We start from the raw sequence: 22,521 nt of genomic DNA, 5'->3' as shown, positions 1-22,521 counted from the left end.
ATGCTTAGCCGCTGCTGCAACCTCACCACCTTACCTTACCTCACCCATTAAGCTTTGCTAGTCTTGATACCTTTGGAAATGAGATTGCTGAGTCCCCTGTGGCCACAAATTACTACAACACCAGTTGCAGGTACAGGTAAAGGTTACTTGACGCGAGCGCGTTGATTCATCATTTGGAGTTGCTTCTTCTTCTTCTTCGTCATCGATCTAGGATGGGTTCCAGGCCGGCAGCCTGGGATAGCAAGGATGGACATCGTTCTTATTTTTCTCGTTTGTTTTCGTCCGTAGTCGGACCCTGCTCTTACTCTTGATGATTATGTAATTTACTGATGTGACTCTGATGTAGCTTGTGGCGAGTGTAAGCCAACTCTGTATATATATCTCTTCTTTTCAGTACATGTACTTGTAACGATATCCATTCTTGCGACACGACGAGATGCGCTTCTATCCCTGACGAGGCCTTCGTGCCAAATTGAGGATAGGATCGCATCTTGGGCGTGACAAATATGGCAAGGAACGACAATAATAAAACAAAAGTTACCCGTGCCGCCGGTTATTACCACAGTTCGAGGGCGAGGCCTTTGAGCCCGCACTCCACAGACGCACTTAGGGTGAGCAGCAAAACTGCCCCCCTCGAGGCCGGGACAGGACAGCTAGAGAGGTCGGTGAAAAACCCGAATACCTTCGTAGAAGAAGGAAGGAGCCGTCACAGCCCAAAAACCCATCTGACCTGCGACACAACCTCAATGCTAAAGCAGGACAAACAAGATCCATCTATGGGTCCAGAGGACGCACTCTCGTTGGACGGGATGGGTACCAAGCTCGGTTCGATCATAATTATAGAGTTCGGGAACCACCTCGGAATAGGACTTCATCCATAGACCCCTAACGTTGAGACCCGATAGGACGGCCAACGCAGCCATCCATATACCCGTCCTGCTGCCCCAAGTGCGAGACGAGCTCGGTCCTGCAACATCGTGAGGGGGACGAGGTTAGTCCCACTGTACTGTGCGCGGGCCGAGCTTGATCCTGCTGCACGTGCGCGAGGCGAGCTCGGTCCTGCTCCACGGGGCGCGAGACGAGCGATGGACCGAAGCTGGGAGAGGGCCAACTCTTTGATGGAAGTAGCGCCCACGCGACGCGGAGATGGGACGAAGGTCGAAACGGTCTGAACGCAGAAGAGCCGACGTCAGAGAAGCCGACCGCCGCCACATCCAGATCCGCCGAGCCAACGTGTAGCCCCCAAGCCGTCGCCCATGGCCGGAGCAACGACCTCGCCCGACAGCTGCCCTACCCGCGTCGCCCAGCGAACTCCAGGCGCCGGAGCCACCGGGCACGCACCACTGCCGCCACGCATCGTCGGCCGACCCCAACGCCAGATCCTGCCGGATCCAGCAGGAGGTCATCCTCACGCTACCTCCCAAGAAGGGAGCGTCATAGCCGCCCCGCCGCGTGCGGGACCCAGCACGCCGGCACGCCACCACCAGCCGGCTACCCCGCCGGCCTGCAAGCCCGCCTGCCACGTCGATGCGCCCCGCAGCCGCCCAGCACCGCTACTCGAGGGCGTCGCCCCGTGCCGGCGTCCCATGAGCAGAGGGGGAAGAAGGGCCCCGCCGCCGCCGCGCCCATCGGGCTTTGTCCGACAATGTTAAAGGAGTTTTAGCAACATATTTGGACTATTCTCCTTATATTTTTCCACAGGTTTTTGGAAAAGACTTTAAAAATTATACTTATACAAAGAATTTGTCAACATGATGCATATATCGAAAAGAGGCATTGTACAAAGGGAAATGTTAAGAATGGAATAGTTGCTTACTAATTAAGCTAAGAAGGATTAAATTAATTATTAGATATGTTACTTGGTTTTTAAGTAACCATGTATTTTTTTATTCTCAAGACAACTATGCTGTCAAGTAACAAATGTACTTTCTTTTGAATATAAATACCTTATTTTTATCATTAATAAAGACTAATGAATCATCTTTCATTCAAATCTCTCGTTCTTTACTTTCTACTCCATCGTACCTAAATAATTGTAATTAAAAAAAACTAGTCTAGTTTTTTTAACTATCGAAGGAGTACTTATAACAAGTATGATTGCGCGTTCATCCTCTCCAACTTGGTGATGGAGTTACCGTAAACGAATTTTACGGGGCGGATCCGTTAGCTTAGCTGCCAGCGACGTGGTTCTAGCGGATGGAGCTCACGCAGATAGCGACCGGCGTGGACAGTAGGTAGTCCGAGCGGGAAGAGGTTTCGTGGCCAAAGATCACTCTAGCCATCCCATTCCCACCCGTCCTCGCGTCGGCGCATCCCACCGATGGAGCCCCCCGCCAACTCGCGGCTCACGACGTTCGACCGCAGCCGCTAGCTAGCTTGTCGGCCGACGCGAGGACGGATGGGCCTCGATGGACGGGTACGTGGGAGTCACGCGAGTGGCCTTCCTTCCACGCCATCGCCACACCGCCGAACGTCGCTCTCGCCTCCGGCCGTTTGCATCCACGGAAACTTCCACGGAGCACAAAGCCGACCCCACGGATCGTCTTTAAATACGCGCTGCGACGAGGGGAAGCACGACACGCTGCCGCCTCGCTCGCTCGCCCGCTCGCCGTGCGTCCACCGCCTCTCCGCCTCCGGCCGGCGGCCTCGGGGAAGCGGATGTGTACTACTGCCACGAGGGCGCGCTGCGAGCTGTGCGGCGCGGGAGCCGACGTGCGGTGCGAGGCCGACGCGGCGTTCCTCTGCGCGGCGTGCGACGCCGAGGTGCACGGCGCCAACTTCCTCGCCTTCCGCCACCGCCGCACGCGCGTCTCGCCGCCCAGCCCCGAGGGCGCGCTGTCCCGGACGTCCACGGCCGGATCCGCCACGCCGCCGGCCGAGAGCCAGGGGCGGGGCGACGCGGTGCTCGAGTGCTGGGCCAGGCGGATGGGGCTCGAGCCGGGGGCGGCGCGCCGGCGTGCCACGGCGGCCGGCCGCGCGCTGCGGGCCCAGGTCGCCGCGGCGCCGCCACGCGTGCCGCTGCGCGTCGCGATGGCGGCCGTGCTGTGGTGGGAGGTGGCAGCCCACGGTGGCGTCCGCGAGCCCGGCGACGCGCTCCGGCGCCTGGAGGCCTGCGCGCACGTGCCGGCGAGGGTCCTGTTGGCGGTGGAGTCGTGCATGGTGCGCGGCCGCGCCAAGAAGAGGACGGCCGCCGAAGGCTGGGGCGAGTGGTCGCCACCCCGCACAAGAGGCAAGACAAGACAGCATCTTCTCCAAGACATGACAAGACATGACTCGTCCGTTTAGCATATTTCTTCTGTAAAGTTAAGTAAAGTTAGATCAAACCTTGTTGTTTTATGCCTTTTGTTCTCTTTGTCACTGATGGAGTATTGATTTTCGTTAGATGTAACCCAAATACGTAGAAGAGCAAAGTGGGCGTGTTTCTTTCTTGGCGATTTCCATTTTTGACCGAAGTACGGCGTTCCAAAAGACAAGACAAGCTTGTATTATCCGTTTGCGTTGGCCTTTTCGTGAAAAGAAACATCCCAAGGTCTGATCGACTCGACGGATAAGAAACGTTTTTCCTCGGTCAACCGAGTGATAGAGATATCGGTGCGTGCGTCGGCGAGGGCGGCAGGCGCGTGCTACTCCGCAGTTCGGGTGGGACGAGGTTTTGGTGGCCAAGGATGACTGTGGGCAACTCCAAAACGCGCGGCTCACGTCGGTCGACCGCAGCCGCTAGCTTGTGCAAGCGCGACGCGCGCCGTGGAGTTTCGAGTGGCCGCGGTTGCATGCGTGCGTGGACGAGCGGAAAAGATCTCGCGTGTTTACGTTCCAACTACTGAATGAACTCGCGCTCACGAAATCCACGTCCACCAGAAACCTCGAGCTGGCCCCACATTGTAAATATGACCCACTAAACATCCGCGTTCGCTGATCGAGCATGTCCTCTATTTATTCATCTGCGTAATCATACTTTTTTTTATTTTCTTTTTTATATGAACAGTCACTTTCACATGATTAGCGAAAAGAAAGAGAGAGAAAGAAAAAAGGGTTACACTACGCATGGGCGCCGCATGTGCGTTTTGCCGTGCGGCGGCCCGCTAATCATCATCTACTAATCAAATTATTTAAAAAAGCATTGCGATGGCTAAACCTAACTTTCTTCATTATGCATGCACATGCATGCAATAAAGTCATCAAGATTTTCTTTGATGTTTGAAATTCAAAAAGTTTTATCTATAAAACCGTTAATTCAATCGATGATTCGCTTTCACCATTGACTTTCTCGTGACGAGTTCTTTGAAACTAGATCCCATGTCGACATGTTCTGTCAACTTTTTTTTCGTTCGTACTTGCCACATTTTTTGACCCACTTGCCGTATTATTAACCACTAACTTGCCTGAAAAAAATAACTTAATTATCACTTTTTAATGTTGTTTCGTACAAAGTTTTGTAGCAGTTTTCATATAAAAGCATGTCATAGATTTTGTTTGCCAATTTAAATATGCCAACTTGTCATATTTACATACAACTTTGCCAGAAAACTATTTTATGTGCTTGTTAATTTAACTATGTCGAGTTGTTATATTTACAAATGATGATCAAAAAAGATTTCTTATGGTCACCGGTTTTAAATATGTTGAATTGTCATATTTTTTACGCGTAATCGCCTAAAAAAAGTTTTTTGTATTTGTCAATTTGATTATGTCGAGATGTCATATTTATACGCAATTTGTAAAATTATGGCAATTAAGTTATTTTTTATCAGACAAGTAAGTACTTACTAATATGACAAGTAAGTGCAACAAATGTGGTGAATACGAGAAAAAAAAAGTTATCGAAACATGTCGACATGGGATCTAGTTTTGAAGATTTCATCGAAACAAAGTCAATGGCAAAAACGGATCATCGATTGAATTAACGATTTAAAAGATAAAAGTTTTTAAATTCTGATCATAGAAACAAAATTTAGCGCGAGCCCGCCGCACGGGAGCGCTAATGTGCGCACGCTTCTCTTTAGGTTTTTCCAAGAAAAAAATAAATAAAGAAAGAAAAAGGTGGTCCAATGTGGGGTCACGTTCTATGTGGCGGACTAACCGGACGCGTTCGGGTGCGTCCGCGAGCCCTTAGGCCAACTCCAGCGCACGATCCCATCCCGTCCGGCCCTGTCCGTTTGGGCAAAACAAACAAACCCCACAACCCAGCGCGCGACGACCTTGACCATCTTGTCCGTTTTGTGTCCGGCCCGACCCATTTCCAACGCAAACATGCATCTGGTATGGGTCCAGGCGGACATTGAACGGACGCTTCTCTCGTCCGCATCAAGGCCGCGTGCCAGGCGGCCACCTACCTCCCACCGACCAAATTAACTTCACATGTGTGGTCGGCCCCACCTAGCATCCGCATAGGCAAGCGGTCGTCGTCCTTCTTAAATGGGAAGTCGTGGACCGGTCAAAGTCCACGCTCCACTCCAGTCCTGCTGCCTCCTCGAAACACCACACCCAAACCCTAGTTCTCCCCTCCCATTCTTCGAGCTCTCCAGCCGCCGACAACCATGGTGTGGTGGGGCACTGGTTGCAAGGGGGCGCACGACCACGAGGCTGGTTCGTCCTCCGGCCGTCGCCGCGCTGCTAGCTCAGAGCCCACACCACCCCGACTAAGGGCCCCCGCACCGCCTGCATTCGCCATCGCCCCTCCGACCGCCACGACGCGCGACCGGCAGTACATCCACGTGGATGTTTGTCGACGTTATTGGGAAACAGGGACACCGCTCCCCTGAAGCGACGTTCACCTGCCCAATAACTGGCATCTATGAGCGGATTGGGTACCAATCCCGTCGATCCCGATGAGCGGTCGTGCCCGCCGCGAGGAGATCGACCGCCACCGTCGTCGCCTGCCTGACGACCTGTATTACGACCCCATGTTCGCCGTCGAATCCCCCACTCCGGGACCATTGGTTTCGGGACAAGCACTCCAAGAACACGCACGATGAGCGTCAATGGATCGGTCTGGACACCATGCTGGCCCTCTCTGCGGCTGGCGACGTGGCCATACCGGAGCTAGAGATGATGGACGTCAAGGAGGAGGTGATGGAGGAGCAGCTCATCGCCGCGTTCCACCCGGGCCTGGTGGGCCAGCGGTGGAGTTGGTCGTGCATGGCCATGGACACGGCCGGGTCTTGGTGCCCCACGCCGCGGCGGTCACCGGAGCGCAAGCCGTCCCCACGGGGTAGGTGGTGCAAGTGCCTTCCACCGTCCCACCTCTGGACGCCGCCGCCCTACATCGACCTCACTGGCGACGAGGACGACAACGGCGAAGCGTGAGATGGTGACGGGCACGACATCGACGGACACGACAATAGGGCGTGGGCGGCTCTTTTTTTTAGTTTTTATCGTTAATTACGTTCTAAGCACCGTGGAGGCTATGAGGACTATAATGTTTAATTATGTTTTGGGGTGCGGCCGCGCATTGGACGCATCGACCCGGGCAATGACCGATCGGACATGGGCTACCCCATTGCTGCCCCAAACGGACAAAAGCAGGCCAAAGAGGAGTCTGTTTGGGGCCGTGCACTGGAGTTGGCCTTATACCCTCCCCATATTTAAGATGGATATAAGTGTTTGCGGAAAGTTCGGACGTATAGAAATGATATGAGAGTTCGGTTGGGTTACCTTTTTTTTTCTTCTCTTTCCTGTCCGGTCACTGACCGGACGCATCCACGAATGTATCAGGGGTCATTTAAGGCGTCCGACTGTAAATGCTCTAAGAGCAATTACACTCGGACTTACAAATTCAATCCCTAAAACATCCGCGGACACGAACAGTGATCGATGAAGTATCAAATGATCTAATCTATAACCGGATATTTCGAATTAGAAATCTCAAATCTCATCATCCACATAAAGAAACCTCAAATCCGGGGACTATTATTACTTACAAGAAAAGTTATCTTCATGGGAAAAGTCACATCATAAGTGATATTGCTTCCGCATTAGGTCAGCTCTCTCTACTTAAATCTGAACATTTTACTCATCTGCTTTGTTAGATGGAGAAATCAAGCCCTTCGAACATTTTCATCATTGGGCAGAAGAGGTGGCCTGGATTACTCCCTTTTCCTAACGATACCTACATTATTAAAATTTAAGATCAAAGCTAGGCTTACCTAAAAAGAAACTGAGGAGTAAAATTGGACTCCCAAAGATGGTTTACTAGCATGCCTTTCCCTGTTCTTTTAATTTGGCTATCGCTCGGCGCTATCATCTGCTTCTCGGGAAAAGCGAGCAGGACCAACCAAAATCAAGTGTTGCACGTGTTCAGGGTGCTGAAATAAGACATACAGTAGGTTTTAGGACCATCATAGGGAATGGTGGGTAGATTCACTTGCTAAATGACTATTATAAATATACTTGCAAGGCATACTTTGCAGCAACATATCCTCCCGAGAATGCCCAAGGAATATAAAATTGCTGAGGTTATTTGCTTTGCGCCATTCCTGAAAAGAACCTATGAACCAAGCATCTGATTCTATTTATACGTTTTGTGGGGAAGGAGGTTGTACCGAAGCAAAAGTGATTTATAAAATGAACGTAGCAAGAGCTAAACACAAAGCAAATCAAATAAATCACCTGAAACTCAAATCAAATAAATGGGAGCATTTCAAGATGTTTTGCCATGAAATTACATTCCATAGCACGCTAAACAATAGAAATAACACCTACAACCGAGGATCACAACTAGCATAATGAGACATAAAAAAACTTCTCTAAAAGCAGCACAAGAAAGAAAGTATTTATATCTAACCTTTGGTACTTTCACAGATGCAGTCGGGTCTGCTTGATACACCCCAACTGCAAAAGGAAGGCAAAATTAAACATTGTGTAGTGTGGGGTAATAGAAAGGACAATATAAAGCATTGCTATCATGTACTCTCTCCGTTTTTAAATATAACTCCGTTTCTAAATATAAGACATGTTAGAGATTTTACTAAAAGACTATATACGAAGCAAAATAAGTGAATCTACACTCTAAAATACGTTTATGTACATCCGTATGTAGTTCATAATGCAATCTTTAAATGGTCTTATATTTAGGAACGGAGGAATATAACACATTATTCATGTAATGGTAGGCAAACACTTCATGAGTAATCAGGATAATTTTCAAAATCTCTATCTTAGATTAGGTGGATTTTGCCAATGAATGTCATATAGGGCGTATTCTCTATTCTAGGTTCATAGATCACATGAAAGAGGAAATAAAAAAGTAGGGGAAAGGTAAAGAGGCAACTGCGTCTTCCTCCTAATTAACACCATGATATCATTCAAATTCTAATATAAATCTACATTAATGTATCCTTATTTACATACAACTAAAGCAAGTAACATCACCAACATATGTCAACAATCAAATAATATGGGGGTATTTGTTTTCAGGGACTTTTTGGTGTAGGGACTAAAAAAGTCCCTTTTAGTCCCATGTGAAACAAACAGGAGGGACTTTTAGGGACTAAAATGGGGTATTTGGAACTAAAGAAAGAAGTCTCTATCACTAGGGGGACGGGGCCTTTAGCCCCGGCCCGTAAGGGGCTTTAGTCCCGGTTCACCAACCGGGACTAAAGGGGCGGGACTAAAGGCCTAACCTTTAGTCCCGGCCCTGTTCCAAGCCGGGACGAAAGGTGCTCCACGTGGGCGCCTCGTAGCGCCCCAGGGGCAGGCCCTTTAGTCCCGGTTCGTTACACGGACCGGGACTAAAGAGTTTCAGATTTTTTTTATTTTTGGGTTTTTTTTGAATGAAATTATTTTTGGGTTTTAGGGTTTAGGTGTCCGGAGATTAACGTGATGCCTCGTTTGGTGTTCGGTAATTAGTTTTCATATAATTTAAATAGAAATAATTATGCATATGTATATAAGATTAACTTATCTTACAAGCGAGCATATATATACAATTATATGGAGATCTGAATTATCGGGACTAGAGCCCGTCTATTCGATTACATGGACGAACATCGGTAATGGCCCCTAGCTACACTAAATCGTCCTTTGTCATCTATAGCTTCCGTCCTCAGAAAGGTCGCAAGCTCCTCTGCAACAGCAATCGCGCGTTGCTCTGGTAGGACCTTCGTCCTGATGGCCGTGTACTATATAAGAAGAGGAGATGAATATGAATATCAATCACGATAACAAAGAATGACGGGTAAAAATAGAGGTGTGAATGTTCATTGCTTACGTCGAATCTGTGATCCTTGTGCTTAGAGGTAAACGTGCGAATGGTCTCGCAAACATAGTATCCGCATAGATGCGTTCCCCGTGGCTGCTGGTCGCACTTTACGAGAATAGAATATATATAATCAAAATACTAATCTAGCATCATAAATGTATTGAAAATAGAAGTATATCATACTACTACTTACCTGAGCCGCTCTAAAGGTCAGCTTCTCAGGCTCGATACCGGGAGTCACGCACTTGAACCGCTTCCAAACCCTGCCCGACAAGGATAATGATTTGCTAAGTTTTTCATTAATTGATATATCAGAAAATCATCGAAAGAGACCGATAGAGCGCAAGAATGATTGAAATTACCCTTGGAGCATGTCCTGCAGGCTTTGGAACTGTTCCAAGGGTCTCGATAATGGGTCGAAGGCATCAACTCTTCCCTTATCAATTTGAATGTCCAACAGAATCCAATGAAAGCTGCACATGTATATATATATGTGTGTGTGTGTGTGTGTGTGTGTGTCAGTAACTTATCAATTACACTTATAAGTGAATGGACACAACAGAGTAAAGACCCTCATCTGAAGTTGTATGGAAACAGTATGTGGTCACAGAAATTTTGATCTGTTATAAACCTTAGAAGGTTTTCCTCCGCCTCCTTGGGTTTATCAGTTAGCGTCGCTATATGTATTTTATCTGGGTCAATAAACCCAATATTTAGGATGTTCCTACTTTTACAATCCAGAATCTTCATTCTGCATAATAGAGTACAAGTTATATATAGACAATGAATTGAAATAACTAAACAAGTTATATGTAGACAACGAATTGAAAAACTTACAGACAATAGCAACTCATAAGCGATTTGTCGAGGGCGTCGCCATTGTACATCTGGAAGAGTTCATCAAAGTCGATATGGATTTCTTCGGGGCGGCCGTAGTACTCCCGTGGGACACTCACCACGATCATCGTTCTCCCATTCTTTGATTCACTTAAGTACCATGTATGCAAGTAACGCATATTTGTTGGGAGATCATCTTTGCTGACCAAAGGCGCTCCCATGACAAACTGTGGCTTAGGGGCTACCACAGCCTTGGGTAACCTGTCGTCTTGGGAAGCCAGAATGTCTTCAACCGGGATACCCCATTCAGCCGCCCACTTCTTTGCTAATAGAAATCTTGCCCCTGCACCGGAGGGGGGACATTCTCGGTTAACACCCTGAGGGGTGGGATCGACTGTTTGGCCTGTTGTCCAAGCTGAGGAATGTCTGATTTTTTCTTGCTTGTAGTTGAACTTGATTTGCTCCCACTTGCACTTGCACGTGATCTCCTCTTTTTCACTTCCTTCTGCAATGTGCGTGTATAGTCATCAGGCTTATGGTGTAAGTCATACTGTGATGGAAGGGTTGTGAAGTATTTTGCAAATGCTATTTGCTTCTCGGTGTATTCCGGGCGGGACTCGGGTTCCTTCTTTTTCATCTGCGCATCATAATGTTCCTTTGCTATCCTGGCGTTTTCCTCGGGGGTACGATCATAAGGTCTGATAGGAAGATTAGCATGAGGTACCTTTGGGAGGGGCGACCGTTTGCGCTTTGGGGGGCTTCGTCGCTTAGAAATCGTCGGCGGAGCGTTCTTGCTGGCACGCTTCCGCTTAGTATCCGAAGCGGGCGCCGGCGGAGACGGACGACCCAAGTCCGGCGGCGGTGATCGAGATGGACTCGTGTTGTGCTGGCCGACGTCATGTGGAGGGCTTGGAGGTAATGGAGGTGTAGGTGACCTGCGACGACTCGGAGGCGGTGTTGTCCTTGGGGCCGAGCCTGGAAGCTTGATGTAGTTCTTGTCCCATAGGATGACTCCACCCAGTACTTCTCCGAGTGTCCTCTCATCTTCGGGTCCAGCTATGTTGAGCTCCATATCATGAAACCCCGCCATGATTTCATCCACCCCGAATTTAGCAAAGCCAGTTGGAATCTCACGGCCATGCCAGCGTGCATCAGGGCCAGAAGGTAAAGCTTGTCCGACGGCCACCTTCATGGATATGTTCTTGAATTTCTGATGGAGTTCACATGATGTTGACTCCTTGATTCCATCCACGGGGTAGCTGGGACCGCCCTCTATCATTCTTCGTTCATCGTCGGGCGGGGCCTCAGATTCAGCCACGCTGCTTTTCCGCTTAGATGGGGCGCATAGTATCCAAAGTAGGAGTACTTTTCCAATTTGAGCATTCAATAAGCAAAACCAAATCGTAAAATAAAGTAGTATTCAAATTAGCATGCATTCAATTATAAGCAAATACATCATCTCTTTTGTCCGTACATCGTCGAATATTATCACTAATACTCCTCGAATACTATCATACATATAGCATCACTGATACATCTAGAACCGTAGCGCTCGACGGGTATCGGCGCGGGCGGTGGACACCCAAAGAGAAGGAACCATCACAGGATCATAGCTCCAGTGAGATCCCCGAAGAACCTGCCAGGTATGCTCGAACCTGCCCTCCAACGCAACCATGTAGCGATGGGCGTGCTCATCCTCCTCGCTGACACGGTGACGTACCACCTCCGCGGTGTCCGGAAGCCTCGGCACCCTCACTGGCCCACGCGACCGCCACCAAACAAGGATCGGGTCAACGACGGGCTGGCTCCTCACCAACCTACGCCCCCCGGAAGGTAGCACCTCCCAATACCAGCCGGGCGGAGCCCAGTCCCGGACAGGGCCCCTCTAATCAAGCAGGTGTCCTCCGCCGAGTCGACGACGAGGATGCGGGATAGGCATCGTAAAATGAACTAAAAAAATAAACTAGTTCTATTAATTTTCTTGCTAAAAATAAACTATTAACACTTAAGCATATACAATAGCAAAATTAAACTATTAACACTTAAGCATATACAATAGCAAAATTAAGCAATAATCTAAGAAACACTATTAACACTTAAGCATATACACTATACAATAGCAAAATTAAATGACAAAAAAAATATTTCTTCTTCTTGTAACCCTAAACTAATTTTTCCTCTTCTTCTATTTCTCCTCTTCTTCTACTTCTTCTTCTACTTCTACTTCTCCTCTTCTCTTCTTCTACTTCTCCTCTCCTCCTCTTCTAATTTTTTCTCTTCTTCTACTTCTCCTCTTCTTCTATTTTTCCTCTTCTTCTCCTCTCCTCCTCTTCTTATTCTCCTTTTTCTTCCTTTCTTCTCCTCCTCTTCTTATTTTCCTTTTTCCTAATTCTAAATATTACTAACCCTAATAATCTAGCACAAACCTAATAACAATAGGAATTAAATGAAAAAAAAAATCTTTTTCTTCTTTTCTTCCCTTTTTCTTCTTCTCCTTTTTCTTCCTTTCTTCTCCTTTTTCTTCCTTTCTTCCCTTTTTCTTCTTTTCTTCTCCTTTTTCTTCTTTTCTTATCCTTTTTCTTCTTTTCTTCTCCTTTTTCTTCTTTTCTTCTCCTTCCCTTTTTCTTCTTTTCTTCTCCTTCCCTTTTTCTTCTTTTCTTCTCCTTTTTCTTCCTTTCTTCTCCTTTTTCTTCCTTCTTCTCCTTTTTCTTCTTTTCTTCTCCTTTTTCTTCTTTTCTTCTCCTTTTTCTTCTTTTCTTCTACTGGCCGGAGTGTTGGGGAGGAGGAGGCGGGGGGCTTACCGGTCGGAGGTGTCGACGGGGCGCGGCGAGGAGGACGGCAGCGCGCGGCGAGGAGGACGGCAGGCGGCGGCGAGGAGGACGGCGCGCAGCCTGACGGTGTCGTCGAGGTCGTCGGTGTGTCGCTCCGGGCAGGAGATCGAGAGGAAGAAGAAGAGAAACGAACGATTTGGGTTGGAATTTTTCTAACTCCCGCTTATATAGGTGGATCTTTAGTCCCGGTTCGTGGCTCGAACCGGGACTAAAGACCCCCTTTAGTCCCGGGTGGAGCCACGACCCGGGACTAAAGGCCTCTTTTCGGGCAGACCAGAAGGCGGGAAGCAGGGGCCTTTAGTCCCGGTGCGGAGCTCCAACCGGGAATAAAGCCCCTCCTCGGCTGCACGATAAGTTTAGTCCCACCTCGCCCAGCGAGGGGGACTAACACTTGTTTATAAGCCCCGTCGCAGCTTCTCCATCGAGCTCCTCTCTAAAGCAGGCTTACGGGCCTAAACTCACTGAAAATTGAAACTATATTCGAAATTATGGAGAAAATTCAACCTGAATTCAAAGTGAGTTCACTTTGAATTTAGGTTGAATTTTCTCTATAAATTCTCATATAGTTTCAATTTTTTTATTTTCAAAATTAATTATTTTGACTATCCAAACTATTATCTATTTTGTTATTTTCAATTAAAAACTATGTTTATTAAAAATTGTTTTTGCATATTTGAGAATTTGACAAAACTATGATAATGAAAAGTGTTTGAAATTGAATAAATAATTCAAAACTATTTTCTATTTCCAAAAGTAATTATTTTTACTATCCAAACTATTAACTATTTTGTTATTTTCAATTAAAAACTATGTTTATTAAAATTCTTTTTTGCATATTTGAGAATTTGACAAAACTATGATACTGAAAAGTGTTTGAAATTGAATAAATAATTCAAAACTATTTTCTATTTTCAAAAGTAATTATTTTGACTATCCAAACTATTAACTATTTTGTTATTTTCAATTAAAAACTACGTTTATTAAAATTCTTTTTGCATATTTGAGAATTTGACAAAACTATGATAATGAAAAGTGTTTGAAATTGAATAAATAATGCAAAACTATTTTCTATTTTCAAAAGTAATTATTTTGACTATCCAAACTATTAACTATTTTGTTATTTTCAATTAAAGCACTACAAATGAACTCTGAAAATGTTGAAAGTTGGCATGCTATCATCATTTCACCCACATAGCATGTGTTAACAAGTTGAGAGGGCTACAACAAAAACTGGATGCACTTCGTATACAAAACGGACAATCTCTCTCAAAGTATGAGGGTTTCGAACGAGAACTCATCTCTTACAAAGGGATTTCATTTTTTTGAACTTATTTGAACTCCATACTTTTTGTGTGTTCAAAATGCACCATTCAAAGGCACATCACAAAATTTCAACAATTTCTGACTTCATTTGGTATTCTTCGTGCATTTACTTTTTTTTTTGAGCTAGTTGACCCTGTAATTGAAAAGCACTACAAATGAACTCTGAAAATGTTGAAAGTTGGCATGCTATCATCATTTCACCCACATAGCATGTGTTAAAAAGTTGAGAGGGCTACGACAAAAACTGGATGCACTTCGTGTACAAAACGGACAATCTCTCTCGAAGTATCAGGGTTTCGAACGAGAACTCATCTCTTACAATGGGATTTCATTTTTTTGAAATTATTTGAACTCCATACTTTTTGTGTGTTCAAAATGCACCATTCAAAGGCACATCACCAAATTTCAACAATTTCTAACTTCATTTGGTATTCTTCGTGCATTTACTTATTTTTTTTGAGCTAGTTGACCCTGAAATTGAAAAGCACTACAAATGAACTCTGAAAATGTTGAAAGTTGGCATGCTATCATCATTTCACCCACATAGCATGTGTTAACAAGTTGAGAGGGCTACAACAAAAACTGGATGCACTTCGTATACAAAACGGACAATCTCTCTCAAAGTATGAGGGTTTCGAACGAGAACTCATCTCTTACAAAGGGATTTCATTTTTTTGAACTTATTTGAACTCCATACTTTTTGTGTGTTCAAAATGCACCATTCAAAGGCACATCACAAAATTTCAACAATTTCTGACTTCATTTGGTATTCTTCGTGCATTTACTTTTTTTTTTGAGCTAGTTGACCCTGTAATTGAAAAGCACTACAAATGAACTCTGAAAATGTTGAAAGTTGGCATGCTATCATCATTTCACCCACATAGCATGTGTTAAAAAGTTGAGAGGGCTACGACAAAAACTGGATGCACTTCGTGTACAAAACGGACAATCTCTCTCGAAGTATCAGGGTTTCGAACGAGAACTCATCTCTTACAATGGGATTTCATTTTTTTGAAATTATTTGAACTCCATACTTTTTGTGTGTTCAAAATGCACCATTCAAAGGCACATCACCAAATTTCAACAATTTCTAACTTCATTTGGTATTCTTCGTGCATTTACTTATTTTTTTTGAGCTAGTTGACCCTGAAATTGAAAAGCACTACAAATGAACTCTGAAAATGTTGAAAGTTGGCATGCTATCATCATTTCACCCACATAGCATGTGTTAACAAGTTGAGAGGGCTACGACAAAAACTGGATGCACTTCGTGTACAAAACGGACAATCTCTCTCGAAGTATCAGGGTTTCGAACGAGAACTCATCTCTTACAAAGGGATTTCATTTTTTTGAACTTATTTGAACTCCATACTTTTTGTGTGTTCAAAATGCACCATTCAAAGGCACATCACAAAATTTCAACAATTTCTGACTTCATTTGGTATTCTTCGTGCATTTACTTTTTTTTTGAGCTAGTTGACCCTGAAATTGAAAAGCACTACAAATGAACTCTGAAAATGTTGAAAGTTGGCATGCTATCATCATTTCATCCACATCGCATGTGTTAAAAAGTTGAGAGGGCTACGACAAAAAATGGATGCACTTCGTGTACAAAACGGACAATCTCTCTCGAAGTATGAGGGTTTCGAACGAGAACTCATCTCTTACAAAGGGATTTCATTTTTTTGAACTTATTTGAACTCCATACTTTTTGTGTGTTCAAAATGCACCATTCAAAGGCACATCACAAAATTTCAACAATTTCTGACTTCATTTTGTATTCTTCGTGCATTTACTTTTTTTTTGAGCTAGTTGACCCTGAAATTGAAAAGCACTACAAATGAACTCTGAAAATGTTGAAAGTTGGCATGCTATCATCATTTCACCCACATAGCATGTGCGAGAAAGTTGAGAGGGCTACGTTAAAAACTGGATGCACTTCGTGTACAAAATGGACAATCTCTTTGGAAGTAGAAGCGACCCCCACAATAAGAGACGTCATTCTTCTTCTCTCATATATGGTGGACACTAGCTCACCTGATTTTTCAACCGTCGATGATGGTCGCTACTCCTACTTCTCCTAGTGCATAACCAATATCTAGCACAAGGAGAAGAAGGAGAAACGACCCCCCACAACAACAGTCGACATTCTTCTTCTCTCATGTATGGTGGACACTCCCTCACCTGATTTTTCGACCGTCGATGATGGTCGCTACTCCTTCTTCCCCTAGTGCATAACAAATATCTAGCACAAAGAGTAGAAGGAGAAGCAACCCCCACAACAACAGTCGGCATTCTTCTTCTCTCATGTATGGTGGACACTCCCTCACCTGATTTTTTGACCGTCGATGATGGTCGCTATCCCTTCTTTCCCTAATGCATAACAAATATCTAGCACAAGGAGAAGAAGGAAAAGCGACCCCCACAACAAAAGTGGTTCCGCGGCACGCCACGTGGTTCCGCTGCACGCCACGTGGTTCCGCTGCACGCCACGTGGGACTAATGGTCTTTCATTTTTAAATGACTGTTTTAATCAAAAACAGATCTGTTACAAAAGGGATTTCATTTTTTGAACTTATTTGAACTGAAGACTTTTTGTATATATATGTGGTCGAAATGCATGATACCATGAAGTTAGAAAGGGCTAAACCATTCAAAAGTAGCAAATGAAGTTAGAAAGGGCTAAACCATTCAAATTTGGAAACTATAATGGCACAAACAGAAACTAGACATATATAAATTGGTCCAAGCAGTACATGATACTAGTCCAAACAGTACATAATAATAGCTATCATAGATATATATATACAAGTGTTCGACGTTGAGAACACTACTCGTCTGAATCGTCTGAATCAGAATGTCCACCTTATTCGAGGTGACGCTGGCCATAGTTGACGACTCGAATCTTGCGGTACAACTCGTATGAAACGTATGCATCTTTTGCTGCATACTCAATGTTGATACGATCAAGTGGGGCCTTCTTCCAAAGTTTGTGCTGAGACTTTGGGAAATTGGTCTTCATATTACCATACTCCTCGTCGATCAAGGCAACTGCCATATGAGCCATCAAAGTCCTGACATGTCGAAGCTTGAATACCATTTGGAGATCAATGAGGCAACCAGTTGGTATCTCAATACCGAAGCTGTACCTCATATTCAGCTTGTCGTTCGTTATGTCAACGGTAGCAAAAGTGATGCCGCTGCGAAGGAAGTCCATGAGTTCTGGACAATGCTTGTCACTACTGCAACAGAAACAAATTAAAATGGAACAAATGTTACATACTGCTGCAATAAGGAAACATGTTTCACTACAACTAAAGAGAAAATTATCTTTAGGATTCAAATAGAACATATTGCTATCCTATGCAATTTTCATATCCTACGAATTGATCAAGAAACCGTAAATTAACTATGACATATATATATATATATATATATATATATATATATATATATATATATTCTCCTACGGTTTTGCAAATATTCAATAAGCTAGACATATTGCATATTGCTATCCAATGGAACCTAGAGAGATCACTATAGCTATCCAATGGAACCTAGAGAGATCACTAGCTATATGCAATTTTCATGACTATGACATATCATATTGCTATCCAATGGAACCTAGAGAGATCACTAGCTATATGCAATTTTCATAACCTTGGATCAAAGAACACCGCATAAAATTGTATCACTACAACTATGATTTCAATGGAACATATTGAACCAATCAGATTTTTCAGATTGTGAAACACTATTCCAATCAGATTGTGTTCCCTTCAACTAATCAAAATTGTTTCACTACAACTATTTGAAGCGAACCAACTATGATTCCAATGGAACATATTAAACACTAGTTGATTCTAATACGATTTTTCAGATTATGGAACACTATTCCAATCAGATTGTGTTCCCCTTCAACTAATCAAAATTGTTTCACTACAACTATTTGAAGGGAACTAATTATGATTGAAACAAATAAACTTACAATGTCATTACCTTGGATCAAAGAAAGCCTCAAAACTTACCTCGCCCATTGGAAGATCAAGACATGGTTTTTGAAACATAGTTGGATGATGGTAACACCGCGTTGATCGGCCGTGTACTCCAGATCAAGCCCCAAGAACTTCTCATGATCCACTGCGGCGTCAAGCCATTCCTTCAACTGTCTAAGAAAATGCGGCACCTCCCTGCTCTCGTTCGTGTACACGACATCGAGCTTGGTCTTGCCATGTGCGAGCACCTCTCCAAAGCGAGTTGGCATGGTGGAAGAAGAGAAGGGAAGAAGAGAGGGGAAGAACAGAGCGAGAGCGAGAGAGGAAGAAGAACAGAGAAAGGGCGACGCGACAGAGACTCTGCTTCGGTTGTGGTTTTGGGAAGCGGGATGCAAACCGTTTGGGCCTTTAGTCCCGGGTTGAGCCACCAACCGGGACTAAAGAGGGATACCATCGGTTGCCACCACTACGGCAGGCCACGTGTCAGACCTTTAGTCCCGGTTTGGGCCACCAACCGGGACTAAAGAGGGATACCAACGGTTGCCACCACTACGGCAGGCCACGTGTCAGACCTTTAGTCCCGGTTTGGGACACGAACCGGGACTAAAGGTGGCGCACATGCGGGCTGCCCACCGCGTAGCCCTTTAGTCCCGGTTTGGGACACGAACCGGGACTAAAGGCTCCTTACGGGCCGGGACTAAAGCCTCGAGGGAGGCATTGAGAATTGGGGCGACGTGGCCGGGCCTTTAGTCCCGGCCCAGAGGCAGGCCGGGACTAAAGGGTCCCGGCCAAAGGCCCGTTTTCCACTAGTGTATGGGAGGGTCTTTTGGGGACTTTTTTGACACTTTTTCCAACAATGCCCTTACTTTTAGCATTTCATTTAATAACCACTACTACATTACTAGGGGTAACATGATCTTTTTGCATGTCATTTAATGACCTCTAGTCCCTGTTTAGTCCATGAAAACAAAATGGTGGGGATTAAAGACTTTTTAGTTGAGACTAAAAATAGCCCCGAAACTTCTGAAACAAACAGGGCCTATATGTGACATGGCAACAAGTCGGGGGTCATAACCTACTATGGGTAGGTAATTAAAATAAAATGTCTGCAAGTATTGTGATGCAAAAAAAAGTTCAGATCAATTTCCCACTTCTACAAGTACCAAGGACAATTTTCATAATTAGTCAAATCCATTTTAACTTTCTTAGAGCTACGTACCCAAACTGATCAATGGCAATGGCCCGGAAATGTCTTGCGAGGGCATCGTAGTTTGGAAAGAAGAGCCCATGTGAAGCACCATAACCATGGACCATGACAAGGGTGGGAGCATTCTCCTTGCTGCTATCAAATGTCACCGTGTTGATGAACCTTGGCTCTTCACTTGATGATCTAAACCATCTTGCGTTTGACCCGGGCGGAGCAGAGCCAATGTTAACTTGCTCTTGGACATACCTAGTTCTATAAAAAAGCGCAATTAATATATACTACACGAATTATGTTTTTAGCTGATGGATTTAATTCGCCTTTATTCTAATTTTTTGTCCATCCGACCCCCCTTGTGATCCATGCTGAAATTTTCCGTGGACTGAATTTGTTTTGCCTTTAGTCCAATTTTTAAATTGGTCTTTTTTTCACAAAAGTTGCATGACTGAATTTGCAATTTGAATAACTTGATTTGTGGGAGGATGAACAATTGAAGGAGGGAAGAAGGTTGAAGGAGGTCTTGACATCCACCCTCGTATGTGAATTTGGTAAGAGAACCCAATATAACAATTAATCATACGAGGAGAATTGGGTTTGACCAAGGATCATTGCATACTCCACATTGATATATCTATATATACTTAAAAGGCAGCAACTACAGAGAACCATCTTGAATAGATAATAACTGGAATTGATCACAATAGAAGAGGTTGGTTGCAACGAACAACCCCGCCGATCGCGGTCCCAAAATTACAAAAAATCAGACAGAATACAACCACTTTCACGAGCAAACAAGCCGCCAATTTTCAACAGAAAGAGGAGGAAAGAAATACAGTACATGTCAAGGCCTTATTATCTGAACAAAACAGAGCCAGAGAAAAACAATACAGAAAGGTGAGTGAGTTTCCAAACAGACTTCTCCTTGTTATTTATTCAGCGGCGCACTCCAGCATCATGTTTTGGTTGAGGAGCCATGCCGCTTTGATTCATGACGATGGAATGCTATCGTTTGTGTCGGCGGACTTAGGGTGTGTTTGGTTGGAGGGATAGGCTAGGGTGGTTGCGGGTATCCCCAACCAGGTGGCTGGGATAGCCCTTTTTTTGTTTGGTTGGAAGGGTAGGGTTATCCTTTTTTTGTTTGGTTGGGAGGAAGGGATCCTGCCGCGTCGGCCTCCTCCCGCGCCGGCCGCCACCGGCCGCCTCCCCCCGCAACGGCCGCCATCCGCCCCCCCGCGCCGGCCGCCACCCGCGCCTCCCGCGCCAGCCGCCTCCCCCCCGCGCCGGCCGCCACCCGCGCCTCCCACGCCGGCCGCCTCCTCCCGCTCCGGCCGGATCCTGCCGCGCCGGCCGCGCCGGCCGCCTGCCGCGCCTCCCACGCCGGCTGCGCCGGCCGCCCTCCCGCGCCCTGCCGCGCCGGCCGCCCCAGAGTGGTTGTCACCGCCCGCCCGTTTTTGGCGGTTGGCCACATCCCTTTTTTTGGAGAATATTCCCAGCATCTGGTTGACTCTATCCCTCCTCGCCCCAGATCCAAACGCATGGCAACCACAGAAAAAACTGGTTATCCCTGTCCCTGGGAGGATATCCCTCCAACCAAACACACCCTTAGTGTCATCAGTTGCCCCATCCAATTTGGTGGAGTTTGTGCATCTGTTCCGGGTAGCACAGGAGGTTTGGTCTTCCAGTTTGTCGAAGGTCTCTCACCGAGATTGATTGGTGATGCCCTTCTTATTTTTCTTCTTATTTTTTCTTCTTCATCTTTTTCCTATTCTTCCTCTTATTATTATTCATATTCTTCTTCTTTTTATTATTATCATCATTATTATTACTACTACTACTACTTATTATTATTATTATTATTATTATTATTATTATTATTATTATTATTATTATTATTGAGGTCAGTCATAATGGACAGGCCGAGGAGGAGCATATAATACTTCCTCTGTTCTTAAATACTTGTTGTTGAGAAGAAATAGACTAGTTTTTTTCAACAATAAGTATTGTGATACGAAGGAAGTATAAGACATAAGGGCCCACAAGACATGCTGGTTCGGCCTTTATCTCGAACTATATATCTGGTTTACTGACGACTGTCAAGCCGGGAGCACCTACCTGCCGCTCGTCGTGGCAGGGAAGAGCTGCAACGCGCCGTGGCTCGCTCCAACAGGACCGCACAACTATTTTTTGTTCAAAAAAATATAATACTTTTTTTCTGTTTCTATTTTGCTTTTCTGCTTATTTCCTCTTTTTCTTTTTTGGTTTGTTTTTCTTTCTTTTTCCTTTTCTTTTTGTATTGGAAGCAGAAACATTTTTCGAATTTGAACAATATTTTCTGAATTTAAGACAAAAGGAAATAAATAGAAAAGGAAAAATGCTTCCTTTGTTTGTTACTTTTTTCCTTTTCTGTTTATTTCCTTTTTTTCGTTGTTTTTTTCTTTTTCGTTTTCTTTTTGTACATGAAGCACAAATTTTTTTCGAATTTGAGGATAATTTTTGAAAATTTGTGAATAAATTTGGAAGCGCGAACAATTTTTTAAAGCATGGACATTTTTTGAATCTTGTGAACAGAATTTTGAAAAAGAGAACAATTTTTAAAAATACCAAACAAATTTGAAAGCGTGAACAAAATTTTAAAGCACTAACTTTTTTGAATTTTGAGAAAATATTTTGAAACAGAGAATAATTTTGAAAAATCCTGAACAAAATTGGAAGCACGGACAATTTTTTAAAGCCCGAACATTTTTTGAATCTTGAGAACAAAATTTTGAAATGAAGAACAATTTTGAAAAAACACAAACAAATTTCGAAGCGCGAACAATTTTGAACCTTTTTTAAAATGGTGAACAAATTTGAGAGCATGAACATTTTTTAAATCTTGAAAATAATCTATACTACTAATAAAGGATCAAACGAGAACTTTTCTAAGTACACACAACTATTAGATCCATAAAAAACAAACACCAATCACCACCACACAATTAGTCAACAAATTGCAATCTAACGGCCTTCCACCAACCATGCACCACGACGGTGTGCAGTTACCAAATTCACCAAAGGCTCATCGTGCTCCACCTCCACCTCCTCGCCCACCTCGGCGCGCACGGCCCGCACCCCTCCGGCGCACCAGCCCCC

General features: G+C 44.8%; 1 protein-coding gene and 1 pseudogene across 1 annotated transcript; one reads left to right on the top strand and one right to left on the bottom strand.

Annotated features, from left to right (window-relative positions):
• Window positions 1-2,643: 2,643 nt before the first annotated feature.
• Window positions 2,644-3,432, top strand: LOC123398146 (B-box zinc finger protein 32-like). The gene has a single exon (XM_045092652.1). It carries the CDS (start codon window positions 2,659-2,661, stop codon window positions 3,283-3,285), a length of 627 nt encoding a protein of 208 aa, XP_044948587.1. The 5' UTR covers window positions 2,644-2,658; the 3' UTR covers window positions 3,286-3,432.
• A 3,709-nt stretch (window positions 3,433-7,141) lies between these two features.
• LOC123397060 lies at window positions 7,142-20,857 on the bottom strand (annotated as a pseudogene).
• Window positions 20,858-22,521: the final 1,664 nt, after the last annotated feature.

Source organism: Hordeum vulgare, chromosome 5H, assembly GCF_904849725.1.
Source record: "Hordeum vulgare subsp. vulgare chromosome 5H, MorexV3_pseudomolecules_assembly, whole genome shotgun sequence".
Classification (NCBI taxonomy): domain Eukaryota; kingdom Viridiplantae; phylum Streptophyta; class Magnoliopsida; order Poales; family Poaceae; genus Hordeum; species Hordeum vulgare.
Note: the sequence above shows the minus strand (reverse complement) of the source record. Positions and strands in the feature narration are given on the sequence as shown.